Source organism: Dermacentor albipictus, chromosome 6 (genome assembly GCF_038994185.2).
Source record: "Dermacentor albipictus isolate Rhodes 1998 colony chromosome 6, USDA_Dalb.pri_finalv2, whole genome shotgun sequence".
Taxonomy (NCBI): domain Eukaryota; kingdom Metazoa; phylum Arthropoda; class Arachnida; order Ixodida; family Ixodidae; genus Dermacentor; species Dermacentor albipictus.
The window spans coordinates 42365587-42386921 of record NC_091826.1 but is presented as its reverse complement, the minus strand read 5'-3'; the positions used below and the strand labels follow the sequence as shown (position 1 = coordinate 42386921).

The 21335-nt window shown below is 46.5% G+C and overlaps 1 protein-coding gene across 1 annotated transcript in view; it reads left to right on the top strand.

Moving 5' to 3' along the window:
* The window catches only part of LOC135920724 (adhesion G protein-coupled receptor E2-like), a 240841-nt gene that overhangs the window by 182201 nt on the left and 37305 nt on the right, over positions 1-21335 (top strand). Inside the window, exons 2-4 of the mRNA XM_065454952.1 lie at positions 3997-4223; positions 6334-6599; positions 7152-7312. Of these exons, the coding sequence (XP_065311024.1) occupies positions 3997-4223; positions 6334-6599; positions 7152-7312 (654 nt within the window). The remainder of the gene's footprint in view (positions 1-3996; positions 4224-6333; positions 6600-7151; positions 7313-21335) is intronic.

The following is a 21335-nucleotide window of genomic DNA, read 5'->3' as shown; positions in this document are numbered from 1 at the left end:
CAAAGTACAACATAGGGGAAATTGCATGTGCTTAATAAATGAAATACAGTAATGAGAAACTATTGGAAATTAAAGTGGATGAAAAAACAACTTGCCGCAGGTGGGAACCGAACCCACAACCTTCGCATGTCGCGTGCGATGCTCTACCAATTGAGCTACCGCGGCGGCGTTTCCCCATCCACTTTCTTGGGTATTTATGTGTACTAGTAGAACCCTGGGAGTGTTAGCCAGCGCCCCCACTCACAGACCTTGGCGGCGGACTCTCGTTTATTCTCGGATTCTCGTTTATTACATAACGAGGGTCTCGAATCCGGCAACATTGATGCCTTCAGGTAGCATATGTGGGTTTATTGACCAGTTGCCTTCACCCGAAAAGATCACATTCTCGTGACGCCTGCGGCAAAAAAGACGTTCCACGTCCGCCGCCAAGGTCTGTGAGTGGGGGCGCTGGCTAACACTCCCAGGGTTCTACTAGTACACATAAATACCCAAGAAAGTGGATGGGGAAACGCCGCCGCGGTAGCTCAATTGGTAGAGCATCGCACGCGACATGCGAAGGTTGTGGGTTCGGTTCCCACCTGCGGCAAGTTGTTTTTTCATCCACTTTAATTTCCAATAATTTATCATTACTTTATTTCATTTATTAAGCACATGCAATTTCCCCTATGTTGTACTTGGTGTCAGTGTTTGTTGGCTTCTCATTATATGACTAATAAATATCGGGTCCTTCGGTTAACCCCCTTTCTTCTCGTTTATATATATATATATAGATATATATATATATATATATATATATATATATATATATATATATATATATATATATATATATATATATATATATATATATATATATATATATATATATATATATATATATATATATATATATATATATATATATATATATATATATATATATATATATATATATATATATATATATATATATATATATTGCTGTGTGTATGTAGGTGTGTGTGTAGATATGCTGCCTTACCAGAACACGTAAGATCGCATAGCATCCCTTATGCCTCCTACTGGCATCCGCCATCGTATACTTAAATTCCTTGTCGCGATGACGGCACCTGCAACACGACACGACTGCTCCGGCTTCAGTGAAGCCAGCGTTTCGTAACACGGCATCTCCTCTTTCAAGTGCGATGGCGACACACAAAGGCATTTTCACCGCGTGCACAACGCGCAACGCAATCTTTATGCCGTTTTTTTTTTTTGCTGATCTTGGCCTGAGGCGCAGCGTTCTCTCCACAAGATCACCGACGTGCGAAGCCATTGTGAAGAAAACAAATCCAGAAGCCTCCGTTGCCCCTGGCAACACGTCGCCAAGTTGCTCCATACTACATAGCCGCAGGGTTCGGATATGTCGTCCAGCCTGGTCTGCTAGCTTGGCATCTTTTTTTGATGATGATCTCCGCGTTCCTTTCAACATCTGCTCAGTCGCGATCTCTATCCGCACAGCGTCTCCCAGCCAAACGAAAGACACGTCATTAGTGCTGAAACATTCAGAGTAGTACAAACGTGTAGTAAAGGCCAGCCGATTCATGCTTCAGACGTGGATGACAAAGAAAATGGGCGCAAAAATGGAGGATGCTGTTCTGGTGTGGAAATTAGAATCCTTTATCGAGTTGCTAAAGTGGGATGCAAATATAAAGCCCATTGTGAACAAGGCTCCTGTAGGTAAGCCAAAACGTCTTTTAGATTTAATCCTTTGGTCGGTGCCGGTCGTTTTATTGCTTGATTTGATATTATATATATATATATATATATATATATATATATATATATATATATATATATATATATATATATATATATATATATATGTATATATGTGTGTATATATCATGCATAACTGATATTTTCAAATTCTACCATACTACCCAATTTGCCACCTTTTATTGACTCAAAAGCAGTGCTGTGCATCCTCTGATGTCTTCAAAACACCCCGCATGGTGCAGTTGGACATGGTGGAATTGTAGTCTCCGGAATAGCACGCCATGAAAGCAACCATGACTTATTTCGCTTGCTATGTCAACATTTAGTTATCATTTCTGATCTATATTCTTCTTCACCTGGGAATGCATTGTCATCACGACAGATATAAATTACTGAACTTTAACAGCTAACTTATCAACTCGGAATTACTGGTGTTTCGCGCGCAATACAATGCTGCCTTTGAAACAGGAATTGGCTCAAAATAAGAATACTACAGAGCGCTAAAAGAAACATAAGTGTGTGTTGCAACGTATGCGGCGGCGTCTTTTCATTAAGAACAAGAAAGAATCAAGTTTGTTTGAATAATACCGTGCTTCTTTCTCGTAAGACCAGGCGTGCCAGTAAACCTTCTTTTTATTCAGACTTTTGTTTTCTTCTTTACCGCTCATTTTCGCCATTGCACAACTGTTTTTTCTTTAGTGCGACATCGCTCCATTACTGTGTCGTCTGCTTAGCCACCTTTCTGATCATCTGCTATCGTCATTCCAGAAATGGTTAGTGCTGTCCCTGTCACAAAGGATTATGCTCTTACTATTTTCGTTGGCTTTCCTTCGCTGATGAATATTGTGACGTCTATTCCGCTTTGTTTACATCGTCTGGTTTTCTCTTTTCGTCTTCTGCTACGCCAGCATAGAAAGACTCAAGCGTGGCTGCATTAGTGCAGCTACGCTTGTTTGAGCCACGGTGCTTGAATGAGCTGAGTTGGAAGGCAAGTCTATGCCGCGGGGCAAGCTGCTCAAAGAAAAACAAAGTACGCTGCCTTCTCTTTGTACGCGTGATGCCTAGCTCCTAAGCATTTAGTGATGAATGCACTTACAATTTTCTTTACTTTTTCACGCCACAGATATCTTGCTCTTTTTTATTCGCACACGGGCAGGAGGCTGCTTGCTTCCTTCGGGCACCTGTCTCTGAGGCTCTTGATTTTCTCTTTCGTGTTTTTCGTCTACTCAGAGCGCCGTTTCAGGCTCCACTCGAGGGTGTACCACGGATCTTGCAACTGCCTGAGCAGCGCAGCTCCCCTGCATTATTTATCTCACTTGGCGTTACTTTTTCTCAGGTCCCGTGGTTCTTTTTATTCATGTACTCACTTTAGAGAGTGTGTGTCGTAAGCGTTGCCTTTACCTGGTTGACTAACTCTGACCACAACAGCACTCCCGTACTAAATATTTTTTTTTTAACCATGGCAACACTAATGGACAGGATGCTGGATACCGCGTGTCTGTCAGTCCGTCCCTTCTGATACGATTTTTATGTCCAGCCACTCACTTATCCCTAGATTCCGATTCATCATAGGACAATGGAAAATAAAAAAAAATCACAAGCTCCCAGTCACTGGGCCATTACCAGTATAGGTTAAGTTCGATATTTCGGCTGTGGCGCGACACGGACTGGTGCTGTATCCTCTACACACACAGATATTAGTTAAGATCAATACAACCTTTGACATAGTGGCTTTGGAATTACGTTGACTGAGCCCGAGAGTGCAGGATCAAATTCCTGCCGCGGAGGCCGCATTTCGATGCGGGTGAAATGCAAAGACGCCCGTGTACCTTGCACTGCGTGACCGTTAGAGGGCTACAGGTGGGGAAAATCAACCCGGAGTTCCCCTACTACGACGTGCCCCATAATTTAGGCGCTTGTTCTTTCACGCAAAACCACAGAATTAAAAGGCGAATAAGGCTCAATTAGGAACAGTAAAGGAAACTATAGCGTTCCCCATAAGTCCAGCGTTGGTTGTCCGGTGGGAGGCTCACGTGTATTCTCACTTTCGACAGGCGTCTTGACGATCTCATTCCGGCACAACGGCACCAGGCATGCGCTGTTAGCACATTTGCGACGTAGGTCTTCATGTCATTATACGTCACGCATGGCGGTTTGACACACAACTACGATTCCGTTCTTTCTATCTCCCCCCCCCCCCCTTCTTTTTCGTCTCCCTGACTGGATTCCTCATTTTCCTTTTTTATGTACTTAACGCAGGCGTGCTCGTGTTCTGGTCGCCGTTCCACGACCCCCGGGTCCACGAGAACGCCCCGGCGGGTGTCCACGTGACCACCGTGCGAGCGCTAGACGAATCGGCGCCCGGCAAGCCCGTCGCCTACAGCCTGCTGGACGTCAAGGACTCCAGCTTCTTCCACTTGAACCACCTCACGGGAAACCTGACGACAGTGAGGCCCATCAACCGGAAAGTCGGCGATAAGTACGAGGTGAGGGGGAAGCCGCCAGTGGCAGGACATGCGACACAGAGCTACGCTGCTAAAAGAAGAGATAGCGCAGCGTGTGTAGTGCATCTGCCACATCAGCTGTTTTGTCACGTATCGGATGCCCGGGGCCTTCCATACAAGGCCTGTACTTGGGGCCTTTCATGCAGCGCGTCGTACAAATATTGCTCCGATGTGAGGTTTGTTCTGACACAGTTAATGTAGCAGCAACACCCAATCAAGTTTAAATTCAGAAGTGAGGTTTAAAAGACGTTTGCACTGCAAATTTTCACTCAGGTATAATTTGGCGAAGCCTATCCTGTCACTTTTGTGAATCGAAGATGGCTCCAAAACTACGCTGTTCTGTATGCTACTCGTCAGCGAGTTGTACAGGTGGGTCTGGTGACTGGCATGTCAATATATATATATATATATACATATATATATATATATATATATATATAAATATATATATATATATATATATATATATATATATATATATATATATATAATATATATATATATATATATATATATATATATATATATATATATATATATATACATACACACACACATGTACCACACAAAGGAAATATGTACAGGGCTATGCAGCTACGGCCGACGCTATTCAAGCGTATACGACACTGTACTGTGCATTCGACGCCCGAAACGCAATGACGTGCACTGATGCACTTCTCGCTGCGAGGTGTCGAAGTGGGGCTGACGCTGTTTGGGCACACTTGGCCCTCGCGCCACAAAGCACGAAATTCATCATTGAAGCGGGGTAGCCGCTGACTTGATTTTCTTTTTCTGTCGCTGTCTTTCCCATGCCTTATAGGGGGCAAAAGCAGAGCATTGCGCGGCCACCTAACGCTCCCTATCGGCAAAACTACACTAAATCGCCAACTGTGGAGCTGCAGCTGGGAGGAACACCACTCCAGGCGGCGGGGAACAGGTTAAATTTGGTGCAACAGTGGCCCCCCACGCGCGGCTATTTTCGTTGTTCGTGTTACAATACTAAGCGGTGTCTTATGATCCTACGGACGTACGTAAATCGGCTCACCATAGTTCAGAATGTGCCATGACGCTTCACGCTTTCTCTGCGCGTAAGCTTGACGCTGAAACAAGTTCTTTTTCTTGCCGAGTTTTTCTGTCTTTTTCTTGTTACATATAGGCCAATACCGCGATCCTTCCATGAAAGTAGCCTCCAAGGATTCCGCTCATGAAAACATTAAATAGTGCAGCGTCAAAGCGAATGATGATTTGACTGTTTAAAAGCGAAAGCCGCCTACGGGGTTGTTTCTACTTTGGCCCTCATCTTCTAATTTATGTTTATTGAATTTCATTGTGCAATATATAAACCAGGTAGCCCTACTTTTGTGGCAGCATCACCTTAGCCAAAACAAAAGCTACAATGCCGTCTTTTTGACGCCGTTGCCGAATTGATTATGTGCGTTCAGACTTCTCGTATTCTTGGTCCCCTTTATTACTATTATGTTTGCTACAACAACAAAACAGAATAACATCAAAGACTACTACTACTACTACTACTACTACTACTACTACTACTACTACTACTACTACTACTACTACTACTACTACTACTACTACTACTACTACTACTACGAATGCTACTACTACTACACTACTAATACTAATACTAATACTGTGTCTGTGTTTTCCGTCCTTCCGTCTCTGTTGTTTCGCCAAGGTGCAATTACCAACAGGCCCAGCACACCACCCTTCAAAAGTTACTACTACTACTACTACTACTACTACTACTACTACTACTACTACTACTACTACTACTACCATAACCTCATTTATTGTCGAGCTACTGCGTCGTCAACCCTAACTGAAACATTTATTACCATTATAGGCATTGACGATTGAGCTCATGAAAGAACGCGAATGCAATCGCGTTTTAAAATCCCGTTATATAAACGCTGTATAAAATTCACCATTGTAAAATATTGCAACATCAACTATAAACGCGTTGCAGCCGGTGTCCTCTAGAGCGGGATACCGATAACGATGCCTATTAAAATTCTGAAACGTGGACCACGCATGGCTTGAGCTCAATACCCACTCTGCGCACCTTGCTTCGCAGGTTATCGTGGCGGCCGTGAGCCAGGGTGTGACCGAGGTGAAGACGATGCAGATCGAGGTGACCGTACCCAACCGCTACCCACCCCGGTTCGAGCACCCGGTGTACCGCGCCGAGGTGCACCAGACACGCACCCGGCCCGGGTACCGGGTACTCCAGGTGCGCGCCCACGACCCGGACCCGATGCCGTACAACGCCGAGGTCTACTACCGCCTCGAGGCCGGACCGGAGTCTACAAAGGCGCTTAGGGAAGCTGGCATTCTTTTAAAGTTCGTGAAGGACATCTTATAGAGAATTTCAGATCTGCGGAAATACCATTAGTCAAAGATCATATGTGCCGTTTTATAATCTTTATAAGCAGTTCCTAGAGAACTTCGCGCTGCACCATCGTAAATAACACGCTGAAATTAGCGAGCAACTTTGAGAATTTGGCCTGCAATGCCATGTAAATATATTCGACCCGCCAGCTGGCACTACGCACTTAGAACTAGGTATCTACATCAATGTTACCTCGAGACACACCAGAAAGCTACACACATGAGCTCAGTATAAGGCGCGTTTCTTATGTTTGAAGCTTTGAACTCATTAACGTCTCAACTAACCCAACTCAAGATCAGTGCGCACAGATTTTCTTTCTGAGCGCCTGGATTTTTATCTCTTTTTTTGTAGAAGCTGATGGGAAGTTAAGATTGAGCTTGCTTGGCTTTTATTGTATTTCATCGGGATTTGAAGTGATTATGAACAGTAATCATATCTGCATTCATGTGAAGAAAACGCGAGCGAAGTTTCTATTTCTCTAGCGTCCCTTCGTTCTTCGCCAGGTACCTCGCCCTGGACGGCATCACGGGCGAAGTGATGCTGAACAGAAGCCTCGTCGACTTGGCGGATTCCACGATCGCCTTCACTGTCATCGCCGAAGACGGCGGCTCCCCCAAGCAGCAAGACCGCGCCCGCGTCGAAATCCTCGTCAAGACCATATCCGGTGAGTGCTACGCAGCTAGCCTCAAGTGCAACTATATACACGCTAAATATTTCGCCATTCAGCTCTGCAAAGTATAGACTTTTCCATGGGAGCAAGAAGAAAAATCCCCGGCCATTACCATACTCCCTGGTGCGAAACTTCAGCGCAGCTCCATACGTGCCTTCATTTCACGATATATCCGCTGGCGCGGACAATCTGTCTCGTCTTACCCGCCATGTTTGCTCAGTGGCTATGGTGTTATGCTGCTGAGCAGGAGGTCACGGGATCGAATCCCGGCCACGGCGGCCGCATTTCGATGGGGGCGAAATGCGAAAAGACCCTTGTACTTAGATATAGGCACACGTTAAAGAACCCCAGGTGGTCAAAATTTCCGGAGTCCTCCACTACGGCGTGCCTCATAATCAGAAAAATGTTTTTGGCACATAAAACCCCATAATTTATATATAATCTGCCTCGTGCAGCACGTTGCAAACGGAAGGAAGAGTGGCGCGATAGCGTCGCTTATCTGGAGATTGCGAGAGGCCGGGGAGAGTCTCGGGGACCCCTTCTGCGCCGGGGAGAGTCCGACATGCGCTGTGTTTTCGCTAGTCAGTTCGCGTTGGTGAGGGAGGCAGCACGAAGGTAAATTCGCTCGCTACTGCTGCCGTGCTTCTTCACTTTAGCGTTTTGACAGCAAGTTTCCGAGGTCATCGAGTGAGATGTGTTCATGTTTGCTTGTACACCATGCTTATTAATTTAGATAGTACACCTATGTTTATAACTTTATAGGGCCGATAAAACTACTATACTTATTTCGTATAGCTGCCCACTAATTTGCGGGCGAAACTGGGACTTTCTTATCGGAATCGAGAAATAAATTTGAAGATAAAATAGACTATTTTAGAAATACTTTGCCATGGGAAGTACTTCTATGAGTTCAAAACAAGCGGAGTTATTGGCAATCAAAGACGGCGCATGATCCCATTCACCGAGCTCTCATTCCTCCTTAAATGCCTTGCTCTGCTAAGCCTACGACCGAGTGGGGGCATGTATACAGTGCTCGGCCCTAAAGAACGTCCCCATGGCGCGCAGTTCAAATTTAATTTTGGATATTCATGTAGGCGCCACGACGTCCGCTTTCGGCGCCTACGACGCGCTAAACGCCGCTAAACGCGATTGTCTCTCCCCATCGAGCCGCAGGACTTTCAGCCAACGGACACTTCGCGGCACCATGCGGCAGCCATGGTATTTACTCTGCTTAGCAGACTGCAGCTATATGAAATTGCAGTGCGCATGCGCAACGTTTTCTCTGTGCACGACGGGGCTTGAGTGCGCGCTCGCGCTCATATGATCCAGTATGGCCGTGTTACCGTATGGCCGTGGACCGGCTTTGTCCGGCACCAGCTTGACCGAAGGTTTAAGAAGTATAAGAGGCACATCCAACTTGCTCATTTTGAAGTGCTATCACACTCAATAAAAATATTTTAAGTGCTATCGCGCTCAATTACAATCGAAGTCTGCCAAGGCACCTAACCAGTACCGGCCAGAAGCGAGCGCGCTCTGGCAAGCGCGCGTGTGGTATCACCTCAAGTTTCGCGTGGTGCGAGGCCACGTGATACACGATTCCTAGACGGGCGGCCACGCCTGACCGTTAGCAGACGACAGTCGGCTTCTTCCAGAAGTACGCAATTCTTATCGAAACTTGAGAGCAGATGTTCGCTTACTTATGCCTGTTTATTACATTGCGCCAATAAATATACAGAGTAACAGTAGGAACAAGCGCACTGATCCAAACACCCTTCTCAAATGAAGTCAGCTATTGACCAATAGCAACTGCGCACGGAAATCTGCTATATTACGAAATAAAGCGCCGAGAAAGTATTCAGGGCCAGGCTTCTGTTCAAAAGAAGGCGTTTGATTGAAAAATCCCCCTCCATTCCACCCTGTGTATGTGGATATATACAGTGAAGCTGTTGCCGACGTTAGACAAGCGCCACCATCACAAGCGATGTACTTCACGATCGCACCCACGTGTGTGGAAATGCAGCATACATCCTCGTTCTTCTAGGCCCTCCGCCAAGCACAAGCGCCTGATTGACCCAACTGAATTTTTTCAAGGTAAATTGCGCCAGAAAGAATGCGCGCGAAAATTTCTCTGGGAGTTGCCTTAGTATGCGCTACACATCCTACTTACTCATCTCAACGCAGCTCGGTATCATTATCAACGTTATGAAACTTTATTCGACTAGATTTAGCCCTTATCAACCCTCATCGGTCGTTATCAACCTTACCGAACGTGATCCAACCTTTATCAACTCATATCTATTCTTATAAACCTAGATGTTCAGTGAGGCTATTGCAAAAACACCACTACGATTGCTGATAGGGGTATGCAATGTTTTACTAATGGTAGGGATGCTGGTTTTGAGCTCATTCGTTATTGCAATGTATGCTGCTCTGTGTGTTGTATAGGTTATTTTAATGAATGTAGCACCGTTCGCTTCATTTTTGCTGAGCGCTTGTAGCCTCTGCCTTACGTGGGTATGAGCCATTGCATTCGTCTCGCGTGACGGACGGAGATATTTCTCGTTGGGTAGGCTGGGTAGGCATAGAAATGCCTAAGCAATTAAAATTCATCCAGTACAATTTACAGACAAGCTGCAGACATGATAGCTTCGGATTGTATTTCGAATATACAATATACTATATACAAACTTGTATGAGAAAACATTATTCTGTTACGCGGAAATGCAAAAACAAGCTCTTTTCCAGCTGTCCTTTCAGTCTGCCTGAGTGGCTGTGGTCGCCACGTGGCGGTACAATTTTTGGATAGGCAAGAGCCCACAAAGTAGAAAATTCTACAGATACGACTCATTGGGCGAACATCTTTGCAGCTATAGCTAGCTGGCGGTCCAGCTCCATTTGGGTTTCTCCGAAGAATTACCAGCTGGACCAACGGGCTTGTGTAAAACAAACAGCATACGTTTGACGCTAACCCATGTCGACGACATAAGTACCTTTCTTTTTTTTTTAACCCAGAAAGAAACCGCACAACGTGGGGCCAAACCGAAGGCGGTGTAATATCTCGCAGAGTTGGTAGCGTTCAGCTCCGAGGAAAGGACTGGGGAATGAGTGCCAAACCCGAAGAGGGACGGGGGGTGCAGTTTAACGCAACGTCCCAATGCGTTAGCTACCACGAAGCGAGAATACGACAAGCTAACTGGGCTCCCGCTAGTGAGGCATGGAAGAACGTAATGATTTCCATTAGCCCAATAGAAGTTAGCGCGCACACAAGCGTTCTAGCTCGTGATATTGAGGACGTGTACGTACGTGCCAGTCACGTCAAAGTAGAATACAGGCGAACGCTTCTATAAACGATGTGCCTGGGACCTCCGAAATCCCTGCGCCGTCCGGAAAAGCAGGGGTCCCGAGTTCGAGTTCCAGACCAGGACGAATTGTTCTTCGAATCCGAGGCCTTTCTTTCGAGGAACGCGTACGGGCTGCCTTTGTAGCACTTGCTACGAACGGGTGGATGTCAGATTTTACAGATTTTCCCTTTGTTATTCCTTCCTTATACAGTTCACTTGGTTGTAAAGTTTGCGCATCGCAGAGCTTACGCAAGAGCGGACGCAGAGTTATTCCTTCCTTAGAAAAGTCATGTCGTTCCTGACGTGTTTGTTGTAGAGGTACTCGACTGCAAGCTGTGTCAACACAAGAGAAGCATGCGTAAGGTTCGAACATCGGGCTATTGCGCCTGCAGCGTCTATGGAACGCTTATCTGTGAGGCACGGTGCCGTTGGAGCCAAATCGTGCACGCTCAAGCCTACGCGTTATCTCTCATGACCACTGGAGCCACTCTGGTAAACTTTGTACGCGTCTGTCAAATGCTTCGACAATGCCTGTCACCGAGAAAACCTAAATAGTCTTCGCGAACCGCCTCGGTAGCAACAAAAACCTATTAGCTCAATATCTCCAAAGCAAAGCTCTTAAAGGGCACAAACGCGATATTGGAGGTCATATTTTGGGAGAATGCGCATTTTGAAAGCCGAAAAATATCACCGACAATTGCGATACTCCGTAACGCGAAATTTGAGCGCCGCTCTATACGCGTATCGGGTTTCGCGATACACCTCGTGCGCTACGTTGGAAACGTGCCGCACGTCCGCCTCGCTAATCTCCAGATGGCGAGGGCCAGGGCGTGGGTGACGCATGAGGGCGATTCACAGCAGCCGCCCCAGACAGACTTCCGCTCATGGAGCCCTTTGTTTACGTATGTCGTATCGGCCGAAGCAGCTTCCGCATACCAACGATGAACAGATGACAGCGCTAAAACTCCTGACTAAAAAAGTATCAACTTCCTCTGAACTTTGCCGCTTTCTCTCTCGCCTGTCAGGCCTCTGGAGAGTCGACCCTGCTATTGGTCGTAGCGCCGTGGTCACGTGCCAGCGCGCGCTTTTTTGGTTCGAGGCAGACGCCGGCACCATTCCCGGGTTTCGAAATCGCGCTTCGGTTGGTTTCTGGCGGTGGAGTTTTGGCGGGCAGCGTTTCGCTAGCGCTGGCGCGGTTTACGTATTTCGGCGTCGCCTATAGCCTATGTTGTGCTTATGGGTACAACAACGGAGGAGGCCAGGGTAAAAGACTTTTCGTTATTGCATCCGCAAGAAGCAACGCGAATCACCGAAAGATTTGGCTGCAGAGCATCGGCCGGGCAAACTTTGAAAATGCGAGGGACCCGTGCCATTGTGAGGGAAGTGGCCGTTCATCAGAAGTCACTGGTATTTTTTCGGACGATTTGGTTAGAAGCGCGAGCGTCCGTACCCTTTTTCACACTAAATAACTTTCGGCACGGTTGTAGTTGTAAACCACCACTCGCTGCTACGAAAGCCGTACTTCATGTTCTCTGAGCCTCGCCGTTCACGCTTCTGGTTCGGCAGGCTATATTATGATGTCGCGCACATTGCTTGGCCCACCCGTTTCGTTGTAGTTGAAACCGTGGCTAGGCTTAGACACGAAAGTTGCGCTTAATAGGTTAGTTCGACCAGCCGTTCAGTGACTCCGCTGACGAACTCGGGACTTAAACGGTGGTTCTCGTCGTTTGAGAGCCCGCTGTTCATGCTACTCGCGGTGCAGGTCTATAGCCTTTAGGTAGCGCGCATTGCTGCCTGTATTTGTATTTGCGGGGTTGTTACCAAAGTCGGCCGTTATTGTGCCTAGGCACAGTTACGGCAGCTATAGCTTGTATGCGCCATATCTGCGAGCATAATAAATCAGAACGCATATATCCGATAAGCACTGCCGAAATTACATTGGGTTCAAAAATGTCGTGCAAATCTAAGCTAGTTGAAACATCTTTAACGGGGATAGGTCGGGTAAAAGAAACCTCTAACAAACGGGCGCGCAATGACCCGGACCATTTTCAAGGTCCGACATTCATGAAATTGCGCCCGAGCTGCCACTACCCCTATATTAGCGTTACCTGCTGTGCTCTCATATCGGCAGGTAATAGTGCCGTCATACAAGTTTATCACTCCGCACAATTCGCAGTGCAGTTGTTTTTTATCTATGGCACCTTATACAGAACAACTACTTCGTACACTACAACTACAACCTGTGGACGCAGGGTTACGTCAAATCACGCATTACTTGTGCACCTTTGCGCTTGCAGTAAGTGACGTGCTATGCTTTGGTCGCGGGAGGAAGCGGTGCGCTGTGGCCACTGGTTGAACAAGCGTGTCACTCCTCTCATTAGGCGATGGATAAGCTCAAAGCCGTGATGCGTTTCTTTCAGTAATTATGCCATATTTTGTGATATATATATATATATATATATATATATATATATATATATATATATATATATATATATATATAAATATATATATATATATATATATATATATATATATATATATAATTAGGAGCCATGTTGCGCTAAATTTCATGACACCTGCCTGTAACGCTCTTTCATGTGTAACGCACTACTTTTTGCTTGCGTGTGAGAGGAGTTGAAAAAGTCTCTCTTGCCTTCACAACGTTACCGGCATCGTACAAAACTAAGTACGCTGGGCTTGAGAGGTGCTGCAGAGGATTAAGATCCGAGAGGGCGTTAGGGGTATTCCCATGGAGCCCTCGCTGGTATTGCAAGATGTATAGCGGGGCTCAGAAGAGTTTGTAGGTTAGCAAATCTGTGCAACGGTTTAGCTGCCACCAGAGCATTACGCTGTCTCTCATGTAAATAAGAACACCAATTAAGCGTGACACTTCATACTAAAGCGATGGCTTGTTCGTGGTCATACTCCGTGCAGTGGAAACCGTTACGCGGTGCGCACAATTTAATACGAGGTTTGTTAGCATTACCTGCGTGATTTGCTCCAGAATAAATCAACACTGTGCGTCGTCACCGGCGTAACTAAACAAAGAGCAAAAAAAAATGCGGGCGCGGCGCGCCTCCTGTCGGGGCAGCGCCGTACATTGAGAGGAGGGAGTCTTCTGTGTTTGCCGCAAGATGGCTCTGCGTGTGCGGAAAGCGCAGAAGAAATGCAGCGGAAATTCACTTCGCAACTCGTGTAATTGCGACTTCTGTACGTTACATGTTCATAATTACCGATATACACCGCATTATAACTTTCCACGGCTCGTTTCGAAGGCAACACCGCATTCACTAGAGGCGCGTTTGCACCGCTTGGAAGCATCGAACTCGTGGCTGAGTGGTAGCGTCTCCGTCTCACACTCCGGAGACCCTGGTTCGATTCCCACCGGGCCATTCTTGGAAGTTGCTTTTTATTTCTGAAGCTCCTGCCGTGATTTATCGCTCACGGTCAACGCCGCAAACGCCGACACCCGACGCCGACGACACCGGCTTTTCTGCGACACGAGCTCCTTAACGCTATCGCGTTAAAAAACCCTGCATGTCGCAAAAACAAAACGGTGTTGCTATGTTCGGCTGTGACGGAAAAACACGGCGGACCAGGATTTACCCTAACGATAACAGATGGCGCCACCGCTTTGTTGCAGTGAAATGGAGATAATTGTTTTCGAGGCACATCTTCGTTGACAACGCGTACTTATGACTGTTTGCGGACAAAGCGGGCAGGGATTACAAGGATATATGATATTATATCACATGCCTTGATAATTGTCAGCTTTGTGCGAAGCTAGAGCGCGAATCAGCCATTCGTTTTGCCGGAAGATTGATCTGCACATGTAGCTGTCATTTACACTGCACTCTGTATATATCGATATCCGAAAATAATAATCGAGGCAAAGAGGGTGATGCCCTTGAGATTATCACCAACGGAAGTGTTTCCGCAGTGCATCTACGTGTATCCCTAAAATTTAACACCATAAAACCGCTTATAAATTCTGGTATCTGACGCGCTTTGCTTAGCAACGGCGCACACACTTGACGCGCCTTGAGAGAGAGAGAGATAAGGAGAAAACATTGCATTGGCAGGAAATGTAGATGACGTACGTAGCAAGACGCACTTGTGTGCGTCTGAGACGCTTGTAGCGAACGCTGGTAATGTGTAATGGTACGTCCACACTAGCGACAAAAACGCGCGCGACACAACGCGCGCGGCGAGCGGTGCTGTCGCGCGCGGCAAGATTCACGAAAAGCGGCAGCAACGCGCGGCAAACGCGCGAATGGGTGCGAGACCCATTTTTCGCGGCAGACGCGAAACGTCCACCAATCAGAAGCGAGCCGCTTTACGAGCCGCGATGTTGTGGCGCCACCTGTCGCATAAGCAAAGAATCATAATCTATGGGCTCTGAGACTGAACAGTGACACGCGCGCCGTAAAATCTCAGAGGCCATTTCCAGTCAAGGGGGCTGTTTTCGTTAAGCCTTACCACACCGCCACTGAGGCGTCGACGAAGAATTCGCCTCGCAATGGAGGCGTTTTTGGAAACCGTTCGCGGATATGCGTACCTCTATGATAAATCGAGCGTCGGACAAGGAGCTGCGCGCCAACCGCTGGCACATTATGGACAGCAGTTTGGCATGACAGGTGAGTAATTGGTGAAGGTGGGGAAGCAGAGTGCGCGCCTGGCCCTCAGTGTCCCTGTACCGCACTCAAAACTTTCTCGTCCGCTGTCTGGCACGTCGGCGTCGCACAAGTAAAGAACAAACAAGTATTATAGTGTTCACCAGTAGCTCCTCGTCCGTATCCGGCATGCCTGAGCGTGGCCGGCAGTGGCGCAAAAAAACACAGACACTTCCGATGGAGGACGAAATGGGCAGAACGAAGAGCGCGTTGTCGCGAGAAGTATCGAATGGAACGAGACAACGCGGGACTCCAGGGGCCGCTGCCGCGTGCCGCAAAACGCGACTGTGGACTTGCCCGCACGCGTCTGCCGCGCGGGCGCTTGCCGCGTGCGGCGTGTCGCGCGCGTTTTTGTCGCTAGTGTGGGCGTACCATAAGACAATGCCTTCGTCTGTGGCAGTAGTGTGTAAGCACGTGACTCAGCAGGGTCATCAGAGCCACTCTTTGTGAGTGAAACAACATAACGAACCGTCATTCGCTGTTGGATACCATGCTTGCAAGGATCGTCAAATTTTTTTCAGCGGGAATCTTTCCGTACCAAATTGCAACTGGGCAGAGAAGGCAACGTAAAGTCAGCGCAATTGCTGAAGCTTCTTTCGGCTGACAAGCAACATCAGCTACCAAGTAAATAAATAAATAAATAAATAAATAAATAAATAAATAAATAAATCGGGGAAGTGCTATAGCGTCAGATAACTCGCAAACGAGACAAGCACGATTCTCATTTTCAGCGCGCAGCAAACAAGACGCTCGTTATCGATACAAGCGCCCCGAGCACGAGCTTCACAAGCAGACGCGTCTTGCGATACACTTTGTGCGTTTTATTTGCGCAGTTTTAACGTATCGATTCCTTCTTTTCCGGATGTTGCACCGCTTCAGCGATGGCGAGATTTATATTTGGACACGCCACCGTATAACGCCGCGTCGCACGTTTACTTTCCCCTCCGTCGCTTCAGCGCGAAAAACGACGAGCTCGACGGCCAATCATCGAATAGCTTGCCGAGTGCGTCGGCCCGTGTGTGCACAACACTCGGCCACTCCATTCGAGCCCTAAAGACCCGGATGCACGGCTCCTAACTCGGCAATAGCAGTGGTCACCGAAAAGCGAGAATTATTGAATTTTCCATCATGGGCATGTTGCCACCCTTCTTCGTATGTATGAGTTGAGATGGGAATTGGCGTGAAAGAGGAAATGTAGTCAATGTATCGACGCTTCTTTAGCTGCATTTCTGAAAAAAAAAAAAGAAATTAAATTCTTTTCGCGGCTTCTATTTTCGAGTCTTTCCTCCTCTCGCGCGACTCCTGTCAATCTGCAAATTATTTTGTTTTTATATTTGCCGCGTACAAGCAACTGCAATGCCACTAAGGCTGCCAAATATGTAATTACACACTATTTTATTGCAATATTCACGATCTTCACCATCCTAATTTATGTCCAGTGCAGGACGAAGGCCTCTGCCTACGATCTCCAATTACCGTCCTGTCCTGCGCCAACCGATTCCAAATACCACCCGCAAATTTCGCAATTTCGTCTCACCACCTTATATTCTGCCTTCCTCTACTGCGCTTCCATTCTTTTGGTGCACCCGCCGTGGTTGCTCAGTGGCTATGGTGTTGGGCTGCTGAGCACGAGGTCGCGGGATCGAATCCCGGCCACGGCGGCCGCATTTCGATGGGGGCGAAATGCGAAAACACCCGTGTGCTTAGATTTAGGTGCACGTTAAAGAACCCCAGGTGGTCTAAATTTCCGGAGTCCTCCACTACGGCGTGCCTCATAATCAGAAAGTGGTTTTGGCACGTAAAACCCCAAATATTATTATTCTTTTGGTGCCCATTCTATAGCCTAATGGTCCAGCGGTTATCTAATATGCGCATTATATGCCTGCCCAGCGCCATTTTTTTCTTTTAATGTCAATCAGAATGTCGCCTATACCCGTTTGCTCTCTGATTCAAACCACTCTCTTTCTGTCTCTTAACGTTATGCCTAGCAATCTTCGTTAAATCGCTCTTTGCGCGCTCCTTAACTTCTTCTCAAGCTTCTTTGTCAGTCTCCAAGTCTCCAGCCCGCTATGTCAGCACCGGTAAAAATGCACTGATTATATACCGTCCTTTTCAATGATAATGGTATGTTACGCTATTCATGCTCAGGTACTTATAACTATAGTGAATCTTAAACTGTATGCTTCATTTTTGTCAACACGGTGAACAGCGCAGATGACAAGAATATATATATGCGAACAGGATATAGGTGCGCATCACTCATGCTTGTGCGCCTATGCCTCTAGTGGCATCGTCTGCACCCGTCTGTCATTGCCTGCCCGTGGTAATATTAGCCGGCGTGAAATAACGATTTGGCGCAAGAGCCCGAGTGCTCTACTCTTTACGACTGGGGCTAGAGTGAACATTGTTGTACGAAGTACGGACGTCTACATTTTTCGTGGCGGTCCAGACCTACGAGAAAAAAAAACATTATAATAAGAATGTTGCCCATATTCCAGGCCGCCACGCATGTACTCTTGGTCAGCTTCCAGTCGGATTCCCGAATCATAAAGTTGCTTGTGTGAACGCTGCAACAAATTTTGGCACACTCCGGCCTGCTTTTATAGTGTCGCCTGCGCAACCGATTGCTCGATGCAGCCTGTAAGGATTCACATGTTAATCTACTGATGCAGCCATGGCCGAAAACATAAGATATTTAACTGAATCAAATGGAGTTTATGTTTCCTTTGTAATGCAATGAAAGGGATGTAAAAAGGTGAATCAAAGTTGACGAGGAAATTGCGCTTTCGATAGCAGGGCAAAAAAAAAAGCACGGGCCAAAAAAAAAATATGTTAGCAGATAAGAGAAATGCTATTTGCATAAATTCAAAGACGATTTATGTAGATTTATAGAATGCAGAAAAATAACATTTACTCAGTGGCTTATGCACTTTTGCGTAATATAAATACCGCATGTGCAATGGTTTATTACGGAGGCGAGTGTATGCGAATAATACAAAGATAAATGCAATGGGCTAAGTAACATGCCCGTTTGTAGTTTAGACTACCACTATGGAAACAGTGGCCTGCCGTTGTTCTATCTGACAAGTTGGGAAATTTGCTCCCTTTTAGTAGTTATTTTCTTGACAGGACCGTCGGCATCTCAATCACTCAGCGGCGACATAGTCCACAATTGATCACGGGAGACCTTTGCTAGTTATTCAAGTCGAGTTCAGCAGATGTTTGCTTGACTACTTGTGCAATCTCTCCACTTCAGTGACTCTGTTTCTAGTTGACCCTACACGGATACTATTACTCGGTGGCCCAGCGTTCCATGAACCTTCGAGTAATTCGACGCACATTGAGATGTTGAAAAAGACGCGAAGATTGGCTAAATCTTAGAGTAAGCATCGTTACCCGCGCAACAATACTTTATTCCGTGTCCTAAACACGAGCAAGTTGCCACTGTGACAAATTGTGACGTTAGTAGGAAGACCAAAGCAGAAGCGCCGGCATAAAATGAGGGTGAGCACGCAGTGGGCAGCAAGGTGCGTAGCACTGAGAAAAGCGGCTGGCGATAAATTAAACGTTTTGCCGGGTAGAACATTATAGATACAGAGATAAGTAAATTATTATCATTATTAATATCATCATTTCAGCATACATAAACGCCGCGCAGAGTGAAGGATAAGCGGGTTAGCAATTCTGTTCTAAACAGGACACCAAGCGACATCGAGGTTGAAGATGCGAGAAAAAAAATAAAGGAAAGCGAAAGCAGGTAAAAATAGAAAAGGAAGAGGGAACACACACAACAAATTACACAGAAAGCATGAGCACTAAGATGGGTGCCAGCAACATGTTCCACTGCACTAGAAACGCAACTGCAGTGAGCTGAACAAAGGACATCTACAGGAAGGACCATACAGTCCAAAACACGATAAGTCTTAAAAGTATTTCTCTAGAATAGCAGCTTGGGCTTGTTGGTTTTCCATTCTGGTGTTAACAGCGCAAAATCTAGACGGGACATGAGACGAGAAGGCGACACCACGAGCGCTGTGATGTCGTCTTTTCGTCTCGTGTCCCATCTAGAAGTGGCGCTGTAAACACCAGGAAGTTTTAAAAGGCACACATTTTACCATTTTCTAATGTAATTCGTTGTTTTCGCGTAAGGCGATGGTTAGCCCAGATTGTTATAGGTTAGAATAGGTATAGCAGCAAAGTTACTAGAATTTGCAGCGGCAAAATACGTACTTAGCTCGAATGCGAGGCATCCCTTTGTTTGTATGTATCCGCTGTAACACGACAGCTCTCTGTGCAGTTATAATGTTGGTTCGCCTCCGTAAATGTCACTTCGCTTCCCGTAAGCTTTGGGTCTGGCAGGTAATATTCAAACGCCTATAGTGGGATCATACGATGGGCATTATGACGTAGATATTTGGTTACCTTAGAGATCTGAAAAAAAAAAAAGTTCGCATTTAGAAATTTGTACCGTCTTTAGCGTGGAGAAAGCAATAACACAAGGCGCCGTGCAAATCCGCATTTCCGGGATCCTGAAAATTCCTGCTACCTCAGTACCGGCAGCAGGAGTAGAAGCAAACGGGCTTTCCGTATACCCCGTTCGACATGGGAATTCCCTCTACCAAAGCCAGACATTTATCGACTTTCAGTTAATGGCCATCAGCAAAAGTGCCAGCGAAGCTTCCGCGCTGCACTACTAAGTACTGCGCGCGGTAGTGGTACGGAAGTACCGGTCGATTCATACATGGGGTCGTCTCAGCGATGTTCTGCTCCCGCCGTGATTAACTAAATGGCCCAATAATGCGCCGCTCATTGAGCGCACCCTATTAGGACAGGCGTGACAGAATGAGGGCCACGTTTCCGGCAGGGCACAGGCGTCCCGGTAAGTAAGCTCGGAAATCGTTATTTAGGAAAGGCCCTCCCGAATTGCCGTTCATTGCCCCCTTTTTTTGTTGTTGTTGTTGTCTCGGCACTAAAAAAAATGACAGCGCGAAAAAATAGCCAGCGAGAAGAAGCGACGGAGATGTAGTATAGGCGGCCTTATATAAACGGCCAAGGAAACTCTAATACGAGGAGAGACCCGCTCTGTAACTTAATAAGGCCGTATTGGAGTCAGTACTTAGTGAGTCCATCTCATTCAGTGCGCTTTAACCGATCCTTACGTTATCTTCAATTCGGCGTCGTCGTTCTTTAGAAGCGAAACATTTTACTTTACCTCTTCGCGTAAAGAACTAGCATACGTGTGGCACAAATACGCGGTGAATGCGCTGTCCGTATGATAGCGATAGTAGTAGTAGTAGTAGTAGTAGTAGTAGTAGTAGTAGTAGTAGTAGTAGTAGTAGTAGTAGTAGTAGTAGTAGTAGTAGTAGTAGTAGTAGTAGCAGTTAATTGCAGCTTTCAAGCTTCAGAACAGATGGTTGCCCCGGCTACCACATCGCTTCAGCTAACCATCTTTGCGCGCAGCAGTTGTTAACTGTTTGTTTGAGAAACTGTGAGATTAAGCAATCGAAGGAACTTCGGGAACGTCATTTCACTGGATCTCCGGATTAATTTCAGCCACCTCGGAATTATTACCGTGTTACCGAAAGCAGAGTACACATTCGTTCTTTGTTTGTTTGTTTGTTTTTTGCCATTCCTGCCGTCAGAATGCGGACGCCTTGGCAGGGACTCGAACCCGGGATCTTCCGCCCAACAGCAGATACCCACAGCCCCTGCACCTCGCTGGGCCAACGCGGTGGGCAGATGAAGAACATCTCGTTCGAATTCAAGAGAAGGAAACAGAGAGAAAGATGAGATTCGAAAGATTCGACAAAAGCATGCTTGTAGCACAAGCATACTTTTTGTCGCCCCGCACTGGAGAGGCGGGTAAGCGGAGACGGGAAAATGACAAAGAAATGCGCACGCAGGTGAAGAGAGTGAGCGATAAAAATTTCCAGATAAATCATCGATGATTATTTCGCGATGTAAGCGATCAGGCGAACGATTCTCAAAAGCTAGTCGCCT